At 33.9% G+C, this 20597-nt stretch overlaps 1 protein-coding gene across 3 annotated transcripts in view; it reads right to left on the reverse strand.

Annotated features, from left to right (window-relative positions):
• Window positions 1–204: 204 nt before the first annotated feature.
• Window positions 205–20597, reverse strand: part of CTDSPL2 (CTD small phosphatase like 2) — a 100505-nt gene continuing 80112 nt past the window's right edge. For all 3 annotated transcript variants that reach the window (XM_027870075.1, XM_027870074.1, XM_027870073.1), the window contains 6 exons: window positions 20344–20430; window positions 9414–9476; window positions 9231–9310; window positions 4373–4499; window positions 2547–2642; window positions 205–1762 (listed from right to left, as the gene is read on the reverse strand). In XM_027870075.1, coding sequence (XP_027725876.1) covers window positions 1697–1762; window positions 2547–2642; window positions 4373–4499; window positions 9231–9310; window positions 9414–9476; window positions 20344–20430 — 519 coding nt within the window. In that variant the 3' untranslated portion in view covers window positions 205–1696. The remainder of the gene's footprint in view (window positions 1763–2546; window positions 2643–4372; window positions 4500–9230; window positions 9311–9413; window positions 9477–20343; window positions 20431–20597) is intronic.

Raw genomic sequence — 20597 nt, forward strand, 5'->3', positions numbered from 1 at the left:
GAAAAGTTAAAATCTTCATTAATACACTGAAAATTGACATAACTCATGCCTTTAAAATCAAAAATACAAAAATTAAATGTTTTCCTAAAAAGATTTCCTTATTTTAAGGACTCATTTGAAAATGAAGCTGCATGTAATTTGTACAATAAAGTTGTACAAGTAAACAGGTAATATACATAAAAAATTAATTGACATACTTCTCAATTATCAGTTGTCCACCTTTAATTTCCAATACTGTACTTTCTTAACAAGCATACAAAATATCAAACTTCTCTTTAGAAAAAGTGCCGTTCTTTGACATCCTTTACACAAAAACAGTCTGAGCCCATGGCATGTTAATGCAGTTGAGAGGCCAAGCATACTAACTTTTACAAATTCTACCTTCCATAAAAAGCCTCCTAAAAAGGAGATTACACACCATTATAAAAATATCAACCTCTTATGTTAGCTGCATTAGAGAACCAAGGCCTGAAGACTCTTTCCATATAACACAGAAAACCACTATGATAGCATATGCACAGCACTGGCGGCATGGGCCTGCTCTGCACCACAGAAGTGTGCAGAGCTCCTGTGAGGTACCGAGACTGTTACACAGAGTTTGAACTGATTGTTACTAATAGTGTAACAGAGGTACTACCAGCCCATGCAAAACAACTGAAAATACTGAGCCACTGTGCAGAATACTTCATTCCTGGAGAAAACCAAAGGCAGCAGTAACCAAATTGCATCAAGCCCAACAGTTGACCAAACATATTCTCCTCAAAGATCTGTGTGCACAGCATAGTCTGAGGTATGACTTATCCAGTCACATTATATGCCACTGCAAGATATTGTCTTCTGGAATACATGCCATCACAATGGTTTAAATCTTTTGAATATTAGTCATTCGTATATTCTTATCTACCAGTCTCTTGATTTTTGAAAAGATTTCAACTACAGTAGAATATTACAGAAACAAAATATAAATGCAGGTATTTCTAAATGAAACTTACATGGACTAAAACTAGAGAATATTTTTAAACAAATATACAGTATGCAGGCAGACAAAGCAGGAAAACGGCCATTCAATTGTATAATAAAAAACTAAAATTTGGCTATTTCCAGAAAACTATGAAGCGCCTCAACTAAAAGGAATGCATAATGAAATTCTATTCTAATACAGGTCAAAAATGTAAAAAGGTTATAAACCTTAACAGGAAAAATAAAACAACTTTTACTGGCCATTCCTGTTGAAATGAGAATCTTAAAGTTAACAGAAAAGTGGCTACAAACCCACTTAGAGCACCAAACAGAGAGAAAATAAAAGTCCATTTTCATCTCTGTTATTATCATAAAATCCTGTGTTTCTACAGGTCAAACTGCTGGTGGCAGAAACAGAATTCTTTATAAACTGCAGATGTCCTGGACATAAAAAAAATTTCACTGGAGTTGCACTAGTTCTAAAGACTTTTCTGTTCTAGCCTACCTACTGTATGTATTCAATCTGAGATATATATATATATATATATATATGTATATGTATATATATATAAAGTCTCTTTCTGTAACCCTTGATTATTGTTGGGCACCAAAGATAAGAAAAGCAAGACGGGGTACAAAAATGCAAAATTTCAACAGTAATGGCAATGTTTTTGTTCTAGTCCATAAGGGTCCTGCATTTTCTCCCCCTTCAGTAATTTGAAAAAAATCTTCATGTTTAATCTGGGGGTAGCAAGTCATGCAAGCGAAATCTGTCTCTGATGTGAGGTCGAACATCCTCATTCTGCAAAATAAAAAAAAAAAAGGAGCATGTTTAGAAGGCACAGAATTTCAAAAGTAACACAGCTTTGCACATGAGGTTTTCACAACTTCTATTTTATATGTAAAATGAAAATGGCAAATGGCCTTCCCTCTTCTAATCATTTGTGCTTTAACACTTATAAGCAGCACTGTTGGTTTTTTCTCCCAAATGTTCATAAAAGGAATAAGCCAGCAATTATAAATGCCAAAAGTGCCTGAGAAATGTGGAAGTTAGAGAATTCTATTTTTCATAGTTAAGTTTTCAAATGAATAATTCTGTAAAATGCCAGTAGAAGAAACCCCAGTTTCAGAAATGTGCTCCTGAATTACACAAAACATCATTATGAATTTAGTTTCTACGCTAATAACCAAATTGCACACTTTTTTTTTTCATGTTTATGAGGATAAGTTTTGCAATAAAAAGTATTCCATGCCATTTTAAAACTAAATTTTGTACTAAATGGCAGAAATCCCACAAATGATACTTAAGTTTTATTTAGCATAACAAATGAATCTAGAATTTATTTTAAAGATAAACACAACTTTCTTTTCATTCACAAGATTTGAAAATAGCAATAAGGATTTTTAAGACTTTTCTCCAGCCACCATACAGTTAATACTGTTTTTCCTAATATAGAAATATTCAGTTTTATTAAAAAAAAGTTGAGTAGTAACTTAAAAGTAGTATTTGTTAACAAAAGTTTGTTCCATTACTATTCAAGTATTAGATAAAGGAGAAAAAAAGATGTATCATAGGATATACTCACCAGTTCTACAAGTTTCTCCAGAAAAGGAATCAATTTTAAGAGTTCATTGTCATTTTTATCCATGAACCAGCTCTCTATAGGGATTCCATTAGAAAGCTAAAATGATAAAACACAATTCTATCATGTTATGTTAATATATTTCCTAACTTGGAAAAGCTCAAAGTGAACTAGATTTTTAAAGAATTATTCATAGATTCAGGGGCACATAGGTGGCGCATCAGATAGAGCACTGGCCCTGAAGTCAGGAGGACCTGAGTTCAAATCCAGCCTCAGACCAAACACTTGACACTTACCAGCTGTGTGACCCTGGGCAAGTCACTTAACCCCAACTGCCTTAACAAACAAAACAAAATAAAACAAAAAACCCAAGTCATAGATTCACAGCAATTCTCTTAAAAGACAAGAAAACATGGATTTATACATGTCATTTGACATCCTTAAATGCCACAAACTATTAATTAAATATTTATGCCTAATTTACTTTTCAGTACAGCTTCGACCCTATGTCTCAAACAAATGTGGTTCAATCAAATCTGTTAAATTATTTATAATCTAATGATTATAAATAGTAAGATCATAGATATAAAGCTGGAAGGGGCTTTGGAGGCCTCATAAGTTTTACAGGTGAACAAACAGCCCCAGGGAGGGTATGACTTGTCCCACGAAAGGTATGATTTGAATACAAGTCCTGACTCCAGAGCCAGTGCTTTTTCTACTGTACCATGCTTCCTCCTAGATGTCCCCCAAATAAAAATGTACTCACTTAACAAATATTTATATTCACCTACTATAGGGAAATTATTATTCTAGGGCTTGGTATATGAATGAAGAAAAATTAGCAATTCAATCAATATTAAATCTTTAGGCTACAGAGAATCCAAAGATTATCCAAAAGGCACTTCACATAGGTAGGATACACAAAAAATAATAAAAAAAAAAAACCATAAAAACAAAACAAGCAGTTATTTTCATGTTAAATTGAGTCTAATAAATATTTCAATGCTAGTTGAAATACAGTATGAAAATAATGGTTGCAAGTCCCTCATGATTTAAAAATTTTACATTGTCAGCCATCTAAAATGGGTTTTTTAAGTAACACCTAGGGTCTCTAAATCTATTGTGAACTATATGAGAAATGAATGTGGGCTGTTAAAAAATCTTGGGTTAAGAGCTGAGGAAAGTCAGTAAAATAAATTATAGCTAAGACTCAAAATAAAATTCCATAAACTAACATTGGAGTTATAAAAAGTGACAGTGAATGTAGGCATATACACGAATGTCATAGGCATTTACCTATCATAACAGGGAAGTTTCAAAGTATGCATTTTACATGGTTCCTTCTCTATTAAAGCTATGCTTCCAAGTAATATTAACAAAATTAAGACAGCTGGTTAGGACAATATTCCCAAATGTCAAAATCAAATAAACAGTCCAAAGAATAATTTAAACCTTTTTAATAATTTTCAAAGACCTATGTTAAAGGGCTAGTGAGTGTTGCATGTCTGAGGCCAGATTTGAACTCAAGTCCTCCTGAATTCAGGGCTGGTGCTCTATCCACTGTGCCACCTAGCTGCCCCCCATCTTCCAATTCTTAACTTAGGTTTTTCTGAAAGCTAATTTTCCACATCCTCAATATCAATTTTTTTTTCTTTTAAGTCAATATTACAACCCTTCTGCATTGAACTAAAGTGAGAATTTCCAAACCATAAAATTTATGCCTTTCTTCCACAAATTGTCTTCTACTATAGGAAAATCTTCTTTCCAATTTTTCAAGCACCTTTACAAATAGATTCCCCCAATCTCAGTCTAGCAAGTTCTAGACCTACCTGGTAGGCAAAGGCTTGTGGTGAATTGTCAATTATGATAGTTTTTGAAAGATCTCTTCCAAGGATGTTTAAGTCTTTTATGTAGTTTCCTTGTACACACACGCAATGTTCACGGAAAAGTCGGTGCCTAGATAGAAAAAATGTAAACAGATATGTCAGAGAATCTAAGAAAGTACATGGACTGAAACATTTTAAAACATTAATTCTTCTTTCCCATCTTAGGAAATAACCAAATATAAATATGGGCTTTTTCCTGTGGGCCATCTTTTTACCATCAAAATTCTAAGCAATTATTTAAACCTTATATCTAAATATTACCATGCCTTTAAGAATTTGGGTTTATCCCAAAATTTTTTAATGTTTAAATTAAAAACAGGGATTAAAAAACTCGGTAAATTGTTTTTGTAATTTATTTACCCAGGAAAGCTCAGCTCAGATGCAGCATCTGGTTGTCAGCGAGGTCCTGCTTTTTAATCAATTTTCCAGTTGGGATGACTGAGGCACAAGGAGGTCAAGTGACTTGCCCAAGGTCCCACAGTAAGTCAGTAGTTAGCCCCGCATTGGAACCCAGGATCCTCCTGGCTCCCAGTCCTTTGATCTAACCAGTAGAACACACTCCCTATCCCTGTACATGCCAGAATAGAAAATATAAGAAGGAATGTTTCTGTGTTGGCATTTAAAAAATGTCTTGTTTTGTTTCTTAAAGTTTCCCTTACAATTTAAGAAAAAACGTTGAGGCCAAAACATTCCATCATTTCAACTTTCTTGCCCGATTCCCCTATTTCCTTTATTTTAGTATGAGTGTGTGTATGATTATTCGAAAAGCAGGGATAGAGCAAAATGATAACTTCTGATTCAAGTATTAAAAATTAAACTTTTTTTAAACCAATATGCTGGATACTAATTAACAATGAAAATGCTATAAGCATAACAAAATATTACAAATATACAAATATTTTTATATTTCTATATATTTTTCTTATGTTGTAGTTTCCCTCTAGTGCTCAAAGTGTTTTAACATAGTAAGGTATGTCTATGAGATTTCTGTCAATTTTTAAAACTTCTTAAGGTATCTATGCCTCAACAGATGCTATTTGGCTTCCTTGTGTCTTAATCCCATCACAGAATGTTTCAGGAGCCAGGACCTACTTATATTTTTAAACTTACAACTTAGGTAAAGGGACATTTTCTACATTCCATGTCTCTTCTGTTTTATATAGGAACTGCCAATCACAACAGAGACTGAAGGTCAAAACGAAGCCCTTTGCTTAGAGGTGCTCTGAGCATGCTCCAAAGGCTCCTGTTATATTTAGTATTTTTTTGCTTATCAACTTAAAGCCTAGCGGGCTATTTTCCCCAACATGAACAGGCAATGTTCATTGCATTCAACTTCTAATGACATGACAAGCAAAAGGCAGAAACAAAATTCTAATCTTTATCTTTTAGAGAAAAGCAGAGCTAGAATCCATGCCATTAAAAATATTTTTCTTTCCTTTGTTGAGGGAGAGACAGGGATAGGGAAACAGGAAGATGAAAAACTAATAGAGAAACTAGAAATACAAACATGAAAGACTGATTTTCAAAAGATGCACTACTGACAAAATTAACAAATTTGTTCAATACTACACTTTATGTGACTTCTGGTGGTTCTAAAGAAATATGGGTGAAAACCTCCTTTTGTAGAATCAACAGAGTAAGCCAACTTCTAGAGTCTTCACAATTTCTTTTTAACACGGTATAAGTAGTATTTTCTTTAAATTTGCAATACAACATTCACACACTAGTAAAGTCAACTTTAAGGCTGGTCAAATTCTAACACAATTTGTGAAATTAATACTAAAAGTAGTATCAATTATGTGTGTGTGTGTGTCTTTTCTTTTGGAAGATTGCTGCAAATGTAAATGATAGCAAGAATATCTAAAACAGTATATGTTAAATCATTCTGATGATTATAGTCTTCAGAAGGTTTAAATACAATTTTGTTTCAAAAGAAGTTAGACAAGGTGACCATAGGAACTTTCCTAGTACTCTAAATCTCTTATTTAATTTCTATAAATATGTTTATAGATATTAGGAAAGGCACATTGGGGGGAAAAAGCATAGTGTATTTATGCATGTTGCTGTTTCCCCTTTCCTAACAGCAGCAAATTCCCTCAAACAAGACAGAAGATAGTACATATTTATATGTAAGGTACTATATTATTATGCTTTTAAAAAAAAACTCTGTTTTTTCAGTGGGCTTGAGTGCCAAGAATTTACTCTGAATTATTCTGAATCATTTCACTGGCCCTTAATTTAAAAAAAAAAAAAACCCAAAAAACTTTCCCTATGCCAACACAGGCATACCTTGTTTTATTGTGCTTCACAGATATTGCATTTTCTTTTTTAAACAAATTGAAGGTTTCTGGCAACCCTGCATCCAATAAGTCTATTGGCACCATTTTTCCAACACCACATGCACATATTGTGTCTCTATGTCACATTTTGGTAATTCTTGCTAAATATTTTAAACTTTTTCATCATTATTGTATCTGTTATGGTGATCTGTGATCAGTGATCTTTGATGTTACTATTATTGTTTTGGGGTGCCACAAACTGCACCCTTATAAGACAGGGAACTTAACTGATAAATGTTGTGTGTTCTGACTACTCCACTGACTGGCTGTTCCCCCATCTCTCCCTTTTCTCGGGCCTCCCTGTTCCCCGAGACACAACAATATTGAAATTAGGCCAATTAATAACCCTACAATAGCCTCTAAGTGTTCCAGTGAAAGGAAGGGTCAACTGATGTGGCAAACTTCATTGTTGTCTTATTTTAAGAAACTGCCACAGACACCCTTCAGCAACCACCACCTTGATCAATCAGCAGCCATCAACACTGAGGCAAGACATTATGCCAGCAAAAAGATTATGACTTGCTGAAGGCTCAAATGATGATTAGCATTTTTTAGCAATAAAGTATCTTTTAATTAAAGTATGTACATTTTTAAAAAGATATAATACACACTTAAAAGACTACAGTATAATGTAAACATAAGTTTCATACGCCCTGGAAAACAAAAAAATTCATGTAAATCACTTGACTGCATTTATTTGCTTTATGGCAGTGGTCTGAAATTGAACCCACAATATCTGAGGTATGCCTTTACACATTTTCAATTAGAGACTGGAAAGTATTCTAGGAGTTTGTCTAGTCGCTGACATACATTGACTGTCCTCAATAGCAACTGCTGTCATACTGAGATAAAATAATTTCTCCTAGAAAGTCTTTCAGAACACAACTAAATAAAATATCTTTAAATCTATCAATGTACATAGTATATTGAATGTGTTAAAAGGAGTTTTAATGGAGGTTCTAAATTATATTATTAATTTAATGCTGGTTTTTTACACTCTACCTATACAAATTGGTTGTAGGTTAATGAAAGAATAATAGCTCATGCTTTAAAAGTTAATTCAATGTTGATTATTTCAGTTTGATTAATATTAAGCTCCCAAAATGACATAAAATGCTTGTACATTAAGATGCATTCTTTCAAAGGAAAGCAAAATATTATTAAACTTTAGTGTATTTTTATGAAGAATAAATGCCAAAGGAGCATGTTGCTAACCATCTTTGCTCGAGCAACTTCATGTTAAGGAGATAAAGTTTACCTGCTTCTAAATCAAGTCAAACTACATATATAGGGGTTCAAAGATCATAGAATCATAGGTTTGGAGCCATTTTGTACCACTCCCCTTACTTCACAGAGTAGGAAACTGAGACCCAAGGAGGTTAAATGATTGTCCAAGGTTACATAAGTAGTGTTAGAGGCAGGATTTGAATCTAGGTATTCTAATTCAGAGCCAAGACTCTTACTATATACTACCCTGCCTCCACATATGTAGAAGAGCAAAACTAGTTCTTTCAGTTGATTCCCAAAGCAAAAAGCAGCACTACATAGTCTCCTCAGAAAAATCAGGCTCACAGATTTTTATTTGGAAAAAAAAAATCCCTAAACTTGCACATTATTACAAAGCAGTTGCCTGTACAAAAGCTAAGGCTAAATACTCAAAAGTGTATATAACTTGCCAATAATGGCTTTTATTGGCTGACCATTTTATTATTGAGTCTGGGATTTCCATACCAGGAAACTTTTAAATATAACACTTGTGGAAATAGATATCATGTAGCATAACTATCTTATTTCAACAGATAGAATATAACATAACCAACTTTGAAACATTTCTAAATTGTGCCAACACCCCTACCTAACCCGGAACACTTTGCACCTGCTGGTTCAGGACAGAAGCCAATGACCTAAGCACAGTGACCTGTCTGTGACAAAAATTTCAGTGACTGATAAAAATAACCTAGTATCACTGAATCAAGCCAAATGAAATTTAAAATTGCTAATCACTTAATATTTCTTATTAAAGGATAAATTTAATTCTAAAGAAGCAAAAAGTTTAAATTTGATCTTTTCTGCCAAAGTCAACTTAATTTTACTTTAAGTATAAAAGATGACAGCATGCATTCAATATCTCAGAAACATGTAGTGAAAACATCATGCACACAATAAAAAATTCTCTCTCTTCCCCAACTCCCTTCTCCCAAAGAAATGGAATATACAGATGTCACAGTAATATATACATTTTGTAGCCTGTAAAGAAAGTCTGTCTGAGGTTATTACACTATCAAAGTTGCTTAAAGACTTTGAGGAATTAAATAAATTATTTTCATTCATTCCACAAATACAAATCTACAAATGTGGCCAATTCAAAATGGCCATTAAAAATGAAATAGAATTAGACTTTTAATAGTAATTTCATAGACCAGTGTGACAGACATTTCCACTATTTTTTTAATCAAATTTACCTGACCAGCTGCTTTTTAGGGTCTAGTATGTTCAGTAACTTGTCTGCATACACCTTCTTAGAAGCAGTAAAAAGAATGATCTACAAATTCAGGGGAAAAGAAGTAATCATTATACATGATCTAAATATGGGTATTATACTGAATAAAATAAAACAAAAATGTAATTGATTTAAGTATGTTTACCTCATAAATTTGAGACATACGTTCCAGGAATTCCCTGAAGAATGGTCTTAATCGAACATAAACCTAGAGTAACACAAGGAAGGGCTTAAGTAGATGACTACATAAAGAATGAAAACAACTCAGTTACAAGAATTGCTGTGCTCTAGGTCTAGTGTATTCAAGCAGTCAATAATTTCAAAACGGAAATAAACACTCATGTAACAAGTTGGAAAGTTACTGAATCCAAAATATATATATATCAAGTAAGCAAAGTTACTTTTGACAGGGTAACAATAGCTATAATCATTTTACTTTGAATAGTTAAAGCAGTGGCACATACTATAATCATATTTCAGTTGGAAAATACTTTAATGAAACATTTTAACTAAAAACTGAAGTTTTCCCTCAGAGATTTTGATCCACCAATCAGCTCCATCTTCCAGCCAGGTAGTATCCATCCAACTATAAGAGAGTCTGTGTGTCGACCACTAAGTGACCTGTCTCAATGACCTTCCTCAATAAATATTCGGTATTTCTTCTTGACAATTACTTGCTAATGATACTTTTATGTCTCCAGCTAAGTTGAGTTGATGACGGGGATGTCTAGATTAGTGAGTTTAAATAACCAAAAACACGTCAGAAATTATCATGTTATTTTTCTAATATATAATTCAGAAGCAGCATCTATATTAACATTGCTGGCTTACTTTCAGGCCAAGAAAAGCAAGTCAGTCACACATATCAAAGTACCTATGAGCCCATTACTGTCAATATTAAGAAAGGCTATAGGGTACCTTGTATAACTTCCTTTTTGTCTCTTTGCCCACATTAAAAATAGCTTAATTATATGGACACATGACATCCAAGAGCCATGGAAATACATCAAGTTTCTCCCCCTCCCCAAAATATTTATTTCTAACATGGCTTAAAGAAGGAGCTTCATATGATTGCTCCAAAATTTATCCATTCATTGACAATTCTTCCAGGCACTATAATTTCAGAGTATCCCCCAACAACAGAGATTGTAACCCCTCTATAATGATTTCTGGGAGTTCTTGTGACCAAAAAAATTCATTGCTCTATATCTAACCTGGTAATGTATCTTCTGGATTTACCAAGGTCATTCTATCATAAATTCATCTAGGTTGGACATGCTAGAACTTATATTCCACTGGCATAGTCTTTTAACACCTACGGTCACCTCCATAACAAAGGTAGGATGCAGAGGTATCTTTGCTAGTGTTACAAAGAAAAAAGAAAGCCTTTGTAACCTATCCATGAAGAGGCGAAATCCTAAGGGCCAGTTGCTAGTAACGATAAAAAAAACATAAAAAGTTTACTTAGCACTTACTGTGTTAGATAAGAAAAACTGACAACTGCAAAGCCAATAAAAAGTACAAATGTTGAATACAGCATAAACTTCTCAATGTGTAAGATTTAGTATACGGAATAAATTCTTTCACAATTGAAAGACATTCTATATTCCTCAAAAAAGGCTGATTATTTTCAATGGAAAGAATCTTTCAATGATTATGAATTTCTCTTATCACCTTGGCATCCACATGGTGAGTACAAATATTCTATAGGGTAGGTAGTAAATAAATACTTGCTGAATCAACAAATGAAATGGAACCCTAAAGCTGAAGTGAGGTCTTGGGACAACTGATTATTTGTACTCTGTAGTATGCAAAATGTTTTATCTGGGAAATTTTTTTGGCAAGGCAATAGGGGGTTAAGTGACTTGCCTAGAGTCACACAGCTAGTGACTGTTATGTATATGAGGCTAGATTTGAACTCAGGTCCTCTTGACTCCAGGGCCAGTGCTCTATCCACTGTGCCACCTAGCTACCCCATATCTGGGAAATCTTAAAGTTGGTGCTGCACCAAACACTAAGCTAAGGTTATGACAAGGGCTTTGAGGTAAACTGCCATTTTACAACTGTGGAAAGTTAAGTCAGATGTTCTAAAACTACAGAGATATATTACTGAAATCCACTGAATTAAATAAGTGGAAGATTCCATTAGTACAACTATTCCTCTGACCCAACAATTACTACAGATTGTTCATATTCATACAATGAATATAAAGAAATAGATTTACTTCTTTCTAATCAGTCAAGTGTGATGCCTCATCTGGATTTTGATTATCTTTTCCTTACTACTCTTTTTCTTCCCTTCTGCGCTTCAATCATCTAACCACAAAGATCCTAATATTTGGTCACTAGCTTTTCACTTGTGACCTCATTTTTCTCTCACATTACTGTCCAAAATACAATAGAAAATGGCTAAAGCTTTCAAGGCTAACAAGCTTAATCCTATTCCGTATCTGCTTCCCTCACTATTAACCCGAGTCTGCAGAGATCCTAAGAAACAAACCTAGCACATTGCTGGTCATAAAAATCAGAGTGTAGCTCATTACTTTTTTCCCATACAATCTAGAGAGCAGGTTTAGAGTATTTTACCTCAATCTTTACTTACACACACACCCACAAACTCCCTATACCTTAGGCTTAGATCTCCAATGTCTAGTTCAAGGACATATTCATCTTAATGATGTCACATCCCATTCTTTATTGCCTACCAACAAATCAGGTTGTTTGCTGATAATGCCTTATCACCATTAACTGAGGCATCCTGTCCCACCCCCTCTTTATTATTTATAGAAAGATGGCCATAATTGAGGAAACATATTATCTATTTTCGGTCTAAATAGTCATCTACTTTAGGAAGGAAAAAATACCACCCAAAATATAGGAGATAAACAGTTTGATTCAAATAGTCTTTAAAAAATTTTAGCAAACCAAAACCACTGTTCAATCTGTTCTAAGAAACATGCCCCCTCTAGTCAGTCAATTCAGTCAACTAGCATTTATTAAATGTTTACTATGTGCCAAACATTGTGCTAACTCTCCAGGACAGTATGCTATCCACCCAAGATCAACAACTCTAGAGTAAACTTTCTGATTAAAATAATTTGTTCTGCCCCTCCCCACTCCCATTCTACTAACAAAATCATCTCATGAGAACCAAGAGCTTCTTTCTAGATAAATCCCGGGTAACACATTGCCCATGTAGCCAATACTTTCAACTTGCACTCCCAATTACATTGTCTCTGACAGTAACAGAAAAACCCTACAAAAGCCCTCCCTGTGATGTCATTGAGGATAAGCCAGCTTTTGTATATGGTTAAGAACAAACAGAAAACACTTTGCAGCTTTACATCTGGATCAATATATTTTTTCAATTTTTTAATGTGTCTGGCTATACTGGTAGTAGATGATGAATTGCCTAAAGAGTGACAGACAGATACTCTATAATGTATGCTTTTTACACAGCACAGAATTAAGCTTAGAAATTACTGAACAAAATTTTGCTCAAAAAAATTCTCAAGTAGAATGTAGATATCTATTTCACAGACTGACCATTCAATTCTACAATACCAGCTTTGATCTTTTTTTTTTTTACCTTAGATATGATCATTTATCATAGCTTCACTGTAGCTACTATATCTCTTTAAAAGAGGAATCTTTGGCTAGTGTTCAGGTAATTAATCTACAAAACTTTATTTCAAGTGCCAACTGTGTCAGGCATTGCTCTAGATGATACAAAGATTAAAAACAAAACAAAATAAAAAAAAAAAACCCAAAAAACAAACAACAAACCCAGCCTCTGTTCTTGAGGAGTTCACATATTTACAGCATGACTCAACTAGTGACTTTTCAAATTTTTAAAAAATACAGTTAATTTTTGGCAAACTATGTTGGGAAAGAGGTACAAGGTTTGCCTGTCATATAATCCCTTTGTTTTGACTATTAGGATACAGCAGGATCAATTTTAAATCTGACACATTTTTTCAAATGTGCATATGGTATTTCTTAATTTAGAGATTTTGACTGTGGGTCATTTTTTGGGGGGGGGAGAAGGAAGGCTGTTAAAAAGTATTTCTTATGAAAAGAAATGGACTGTTGGCTAAGATGTGAGTTTACCACCTCAGGTTAGATGCTTTACAACTTCAGGTTAGATGTCTCACATGATTTGGTAGAGGATATAGATTTGAAGTAGATGAACAGGAAGTGAGGGGTTTTTGTGTAAAGGAAGAGTTGGGAAAAGTAAAAGTTGGGCTGGTGAGTGAGACTGAAGAAGATATTTAACCACAGAAGTGTAGAACAGAAGTCAGGAAAGGTACAGGAATAGAAAGAGGCTTGAAACAGTAGGAGTTTGGGGCAGCTAGGTGGTTCAGTGGATAGAGCACCGGCCTTGGAGTCAGGAGTACCTGAGTTCAAATCTGGCCTCAGAACACATTACATTCACTAGCTGTGTGTGTGACCTTGAGCAAGTCACTTAACCCCGACTGCCTCACCAAAAAAAAAAGAAAAAAAAAAAAAGAAAAAAGAAAAGAAACAGCAGAGGTTTAAAGTGTGAGCAGATACCTGGTGATAGCAACAAAAAGATACAGAGATAAGGTAAGTATTATTGGCCATCACTGGATAAGAACAGGTTGAGGAAGTAATTTGGAAGGGGAGGCGGCACACCTGAGTTTGTCAGACAGTGTTTGAGATTTGAGATTTTAACCATTTATCAAACTCTTATTCTCTAGGTTGATCTCAAAAGGAAAAACAATTCTGTTGTACATATATTAGGTCCATGCCCTCTAAATGCCTCATATCCCTATAGTACTAATCTCGATTTGGTTTCTCTCACCTGCTTTCACCTTGAGCTTCAGCTGATCAGCTCCTCTTTCTTCTCATCTGAACCTCACCAGTTCATACTCTATCTAACTAATTTACATCCGTTTGAAACCCTGGTATCCTTTCCTAAATGGAGCTGAGTTCATATCTCAGGATGGGAATTTAATTATAGTCCCAGCTTAAAAGTCCATCCATTCCCACAGAAACTACTTCCTTCAAAATATTTTTATCCCCTCCCCAGTAAAAGCCAACACGTGGAAAAACATGTCATATTTTATTAACAGCTAACACTATTAAGAAACAGTTATTGTACATTTTTTTAAAACCAAAAACATTTTCATTAAATAGATTTGATTGCTAAATGGACAGGAATTTGTGAAGGCGCCTGTTAGACAGGACTTCCACTTCAATGTCATTTGTTGTGTTTACATCAACAAGGAAGTATTAGTTATAAGCAATCAATAGAGCTACGGATGTAACATGGTTATATAGAATTGACTGCTATGATGGTAGTCATTAAAGTTGGTTTTACATGTTTTAGTAAGAATAGGTTGAGGTCTGTCCTGTTGACTTTAAACTCAAATTTATTAGTTTCTCTGACAATGGCTAGATTTCAAGCTGCACGGTTGCCAATGTCTGCTAAAGAATGAGCTCAAAGAGAGCAATTTCTGTCACAGAAAAATTGTCAAGAAATTTAATGAACAATTTTTCAGGGCAAAATATTTCAAGCTATCAAGCTTGAGCTTGATATCTGAGCTTGATAGCCGAGCTATCAAGCCCGGCTGATGAGCCTAATAAACTCTAATAACCTTAACAGTTTTTCTATAAGGTTCAAAGACCTTTTTTTTTTTAAAGAAATAAAAATTAGCAACCATTGGAGGGATGAGGAAGAGAGATTTAACTTTAATAAGAGCATACACATTCATCTAAGTGAAAACATACATGGTGACTGATCTTAAAGTGAGTAGGGTATTTAAATAGTACTGGAGTAATATGACTAACTCTATGTAGTCAATTAAATAAGTACTGGCATTAACTAGTCACCTCAGGCACCTAAAAGTTAACTCAGAGGTGGACAGCTGGTATGAGCAACAGGATTCCACAGAGGTGAAGTAAACAACCCCAATCACAAAAAGATACTACTACACTAATGAGCTAGTTCTCTAACAATCTTAAAGTTTTGAAAAGTAGGTACAATTTTCTTGGAGCACAGAAATGTAGGCTGAATGCCAGGGCTACACATGCCAGACCCAAACTCAAACCTCTGTCACAGAAGACCATTCAGAGATTTTAATACGCTAGTTGGTTGGGGCCTAGGGTGGGGGGCGTTGGCATGGGAGAAGGACAACAGAAGACGAATCTAGGGTATATAAATAAACTGGGAGGAAAACTTCAAAGCCTGAATAAATTTGTAAATGAAAATTTTTTGTGCTATGAAGGTTAAACTGAAGTTTTATATAGGAACCTAAATAATTCAGAATAGAATAAAAAAGGACATCTTAATGAAACTAAGAAAACATGTTACTTAATAGTGTATAGTTAGTTAACCACTAAGATTCCAAATATGCAAAACATTAAACAAATTTAAATAGTAAAAAATGTACCACACAAGGTGATAGTTCCCTAGGTGCCACTAAATTTAAAAGATATATCCTTTCAAAAACAATAACTTTCTACAAAAAAAAATTTTTTAAGGGAAAAAGTCTAACATTTATAAATTCTCTTTTATCTCTAAGAAGTAGACTGTGGTTCCATTTTGACTTTAAAAAAGATGTCTAATGGCTTGACTTGAATTATTCATGCAAATAATTATGAAGCAGTTAATAAATACAAATGAAACAATTTCAACATTAATAGTTATTAATAAACATAGGAAAACTTATTTCCCCTCAGATTTATCTATAATTAACTACAGAAAGTTTATTCCACTGAAATATTATTCATTTCTTCCTTACTTCATTTTTCATGGCTTGAAATGTCATTTTTATGATATGAATATTTGTTTACAAAATGAATTTAAGTCAACAATCCAATTTCAGACTTTTATATTTCAACTGAAAAATGTAACACAAAATGCCACTTGGTCAAAGTTCACTTAGCCATTAATCAAAGAACTCAACAGAAGCAGAAACTGCTTGTGTACTTCTTACAAATCCTCAATCTATGGTCTCTTTGGACTATTGTGCATTCTCTTAAAACAAAACAAAACAACCAACCCTAACAGGAGTGACTACAGAGAAGAAACAAAGGCCAATCACTGTTAACTACTGTGTATCCCAAGTTGTAAGATGCTCTAGAGGAATCACTACATCGAGTAAAAGATGAAACTGAATCTTTTGCTTAGTGTGGCTCCCCATCCCACCCTTACCCAACTTTAACCCCAAAGTAACTTCTAACAAAACAGATGAGTTCAAGAATAAAAGCTCCCTCTTAGCAAGTAGCTCCCTATTGGATCCTATCTCTCCTTGAATGCGCTTACCACAATCTGATTTCTGGACAGCTGACCCAAAGTTTGTTGGTTTTACTGTTCTTCAGAAAGCCACTGGCTAAAGTTTCATTGGAGAACAGAGCCCAAAATCTCTGATGCCCCTGCCACACTTTACAGAATGAGAAGTTGGACAACAACACAGTTAGCTTTGGTTGCACTGTGGTAGAACATATGAGGCATCTTCTTTTTGTCTTCAATCAGCCACATGACTGGACTAAGTAGCTGTAATACATCTTCAAAAAACAGAGCTCCAGTTCTTGATGGAGAGAGAGGAAGGTCATTGAGGAGGTGGTTCAGCTCAAAAGCTGATTGAAAAATCTGTCTTTATATTCAATCAATCCTGCTTGTGGATAGAAGTCATCTTCTGGATGGAAGAGGGAGTGAGATGACCTAGAGTCTTGAATTGGTGGATCTGCAGGAACAGAAACTAAATACAGTGGAGACCTCTTAACCGAGTTAACACCACGAGATGGATTTCCTGACAATGTGCCAATATAAGTTAAACATAAATATGTGTTTTGGAACTGAACATGCATTTCTGTTTTCCAGATACTGAATGCATTTATACAATTATGAATAAGTACATTTTCCAATTACTAATTAGGTCATTTGCTTTCTGAAAAACAAACAAAAATCCTAAATTTAAGAAAAAACATGAAGGCCCACCCAAACAAAACTCTGTGTACTTTTTTCCTTGGTGTGCTCCACACCCTAGCAACAGAAATATGGGTTTAATTTTGGATGATTTTTATTCCATACATAATTCTATACATTTGACAACAGAGCTGAGCTGGCCCATAGTACTGTCTGTAGCACATGTGCAATATTTATATTTGAGAAGGACCATACAGGTCTCTTGCTCCCTGGAGGTAGAATTAAAGACTGTTCAAAGTTAAAGATTTAAGACTTACTTGGGCTGTTATTTGCTACTAAATACTACCTGCTACTCAATTCTAGTTAAAAAATAATAATAATAATAACTGAAACATACTCCTACTCATCTACCAAAAAAGAAAAGGACACAGGGCAGGGTAACTTTTAAATGTTAATAGCCACTTTAGATTCTACTAAGGGTAAACAGCTGCAAGACTAGCTAGGAAAAGACTAATGAAGTCCACCAGCAGGATGGCTGCGGAACTATTCTGGTCTCTACTTCTGAATCAAAGCTTTGATACATATACATATTTTACTTCCCTTTGTTTTAAAAATGTGTAAACTTATTATAATAATGCCCATAAACAAAGAAAAATATGTTATTTTTAATAACCTCTTTTGGAGAAGAAGAGAAGGAAAGAAAGTATTTGGATAAAGTTAAATACATGCCAAAATATAGAGTTTGACTATAATAGACTTAGAACTAGAACAAGAACAAAGGGAAACTAATTTCAAATAGCACTTTATCCATAATACTAATACAGCTTTAAGAATCTAATTCAGATGAAGAATTTAGTTATATTTCAATACTATTTTATTTTTAATTTTAAACAAGCTTCTGGTTTATATGGAAAAGTATATCCCTTGAATATAAAACTGACATTTCCATGTTGCTTATTTCTAATGGGCCATACTGTACTATAGTTGTTAAATATTTAAGTTATATCTTACCTAATAATGTGGTTTCTCCAAATTCTCCTAGATCATCTCAGACCCTTGTGTATATTTCTTCTTTGCCAGCAGATGGAGACAACACCACTGAAAGTTTAAAAGACATCATTCCCTGTTTAAAGGGAGCTTGCTGGTCTGAAAATTGTGGGGAACCCTAGCCCAAAGATTTCTCCAAACTGGTAACTAAAAAAAACTAGATGTTTCAAAAGCAGAAGCATGACTATGTCAAAACTATAAAAACCAAGAGAAGGTACAGAATGGTCACCATGAACAACTTCAAAATATTTCCAAAGGGGAACTCTACCCATGAAGTAGTAACTAAAATAGTTAACATTCAAAGGCTAGCAACATCTCTAAGTTTTTAAAGAATCAACTCTCCAACTCACTGCTCCTACACCAGGATAGAATATTTATTTTTTCAAGTTTGAAAGCCCCTTTTTATACACTCAATTCAGAAGGAAAATCTCTTTAAGAATGCCTAAAAAAATTTCCTTAGGATTATACTGAGGCAGGAGAGCAATTCTGAGATTTTTTTTTTTGCAGTCATTACTTGTGTACACTTCCAGAATCATGAGCAAAATATGATACAATATCCATATTCATATGGAATAATCCAAACTTTATAAACAAGGTACAGTAGGGGAAAAGAAAGTTAAAGCAGAAATGGTAAGAAGGTAGAAGAGACCTCAAATTCAGATACATGAAATATGGAAAAGAAATTGGGGGAAGAGGGAGTCAAACTCCTCTACTTTCCACATTCACTATTTCACCACTAAAAAACACATCGATCAAAAATTAAAATATTCTGGAAGTTCAAGATACAATGGAAAGCAACATTAACTCAAGTTTTTCAAATCAAGACCTTATTTCCCTACAAACCCAATAAAAACCTAAGTCACTCACAAAGAGAAAATTAAGCCACACCTATGATATTCATCTCAACATTTCTTTTCTAGAAACATACTAACCAAAACCAATACCAACTGTTTCATAATTAACTTATCTATTTGTAAATTTAAACAAAGTTTCATTTTGCCAGATCAAATGAACATCCAGTTTAAAAAAAAAACCCTCAAAGGACCTCAGAAAGTTCTCTTTACACACAGCTTTTATCTCTTTCCCATTTCCAAATATACATCAGTAGTGGGCAATTCAAATAAAAAAAGTTTCCATAGCACCTAGGAGTTATTCTAATACTGAATTCAAATAAAGTAGCACTTGAAGCAATTGCTAAAATAGATTCTGTGATCACAATCACTCCACACTGTGAAGGTTCAGCAATTTCTGGACCAAGGTCTACTTAAATCAACCAACAAAGAATCCACTTGTGACTGAGTAAACAACCAATAAACCAACTTCTGATCATGTATTATGTATAGATATCTATAGCTTTTTTTCCCTCAGATTTTTAAATCGCTAGGCAGCCTTTCCTCTGCCATTTAGCATTGCACCTGGGGTACCTTTCCCATTCCCCAGGCCATTACTTAGTGTATTCTTAGGGAAGGCTAATCCATTTTAATATTATCACCTTATGGTGCTTCATAGTTTTCAAAATGTATATAAATTTAATTTGAACTCCAAAACCAAATACATACAATTGTTTTTTTCCACACTATCACTGATCCCTATTAGTAATACAGATGAGGTATATGTACCTATTTACAAAGCCTTAAGCAAACCACTGACTATGAAATATAGAATTCTGTAATTAAAACAGCAAATTTAGATTAACCACAGATTCTAAAAATTACAGAATAGTAGTATAAAAATATTGACCAACAAAAAAATTAGTTTTCTTACATTTAGGAGGATTAACAAAACAAACAAAACCAGGTGTGTTAACCTGGTAATTTTCTCTTAGGGGATCTACAATTTCAGTGCTCCTGCCTCCACCTGCTGGCAAACAAGATTATAAAACTAAGCAGAGGACACTGGTAAAAAAAAAGAATGTTAGCATTTTTCTCAACAAATTAATGGTTTTATGTTACTATTCAGCAGTATTACTTGTAAAGTCTTTTAAAATTCTTATGAAATCCAAGTCATTACACATAGTTGTACACGATCAACATGTATGCCTCTTAAGATGAATTATAATAAAAGATCTCTTGGTTCAGTATGTTGTCTAAAAGGTTAAAAGTAATTAATAATTTATAAATATTTTCCTAATTACCTGGTAAATGACATCTTGGAAAAGGACCGGAAAAGTGAGTGCAGCATCTTCTAGTTCATTTAGACTACAGTGCACTAGTGTTTCATCCTAAAAAAACAAAACACACATTGACCAAACCAAGGAAGACCTCAAATTTTTAAAAAATTTATTCTTTTCATTATCACCTTAAAGCACCCATCCATATGTAGAATTATTTAATTTATAATTCTTGGCTGCAGGGTGTGTGTGTGTGTGTGTGTGTGTGTGTGTGTGTG

This window comes from Vombatus ursinus, unplaced genomic scaffold (genome assembly GCF_900497805.2).
Source record: "Vombatus ursinus unplaced genomic scaffold, bare-nosed wombat genome assembly UNPS02014794.1, whole genome shotgun sequence".
Classification (NCBI taxonomy): domain Eukaryota; kingdom Metazoa; phylum Chordata; class Mammalia; order Diprotodontia; family Vombatidae; genus Vombatus; species Vombatus ursinus.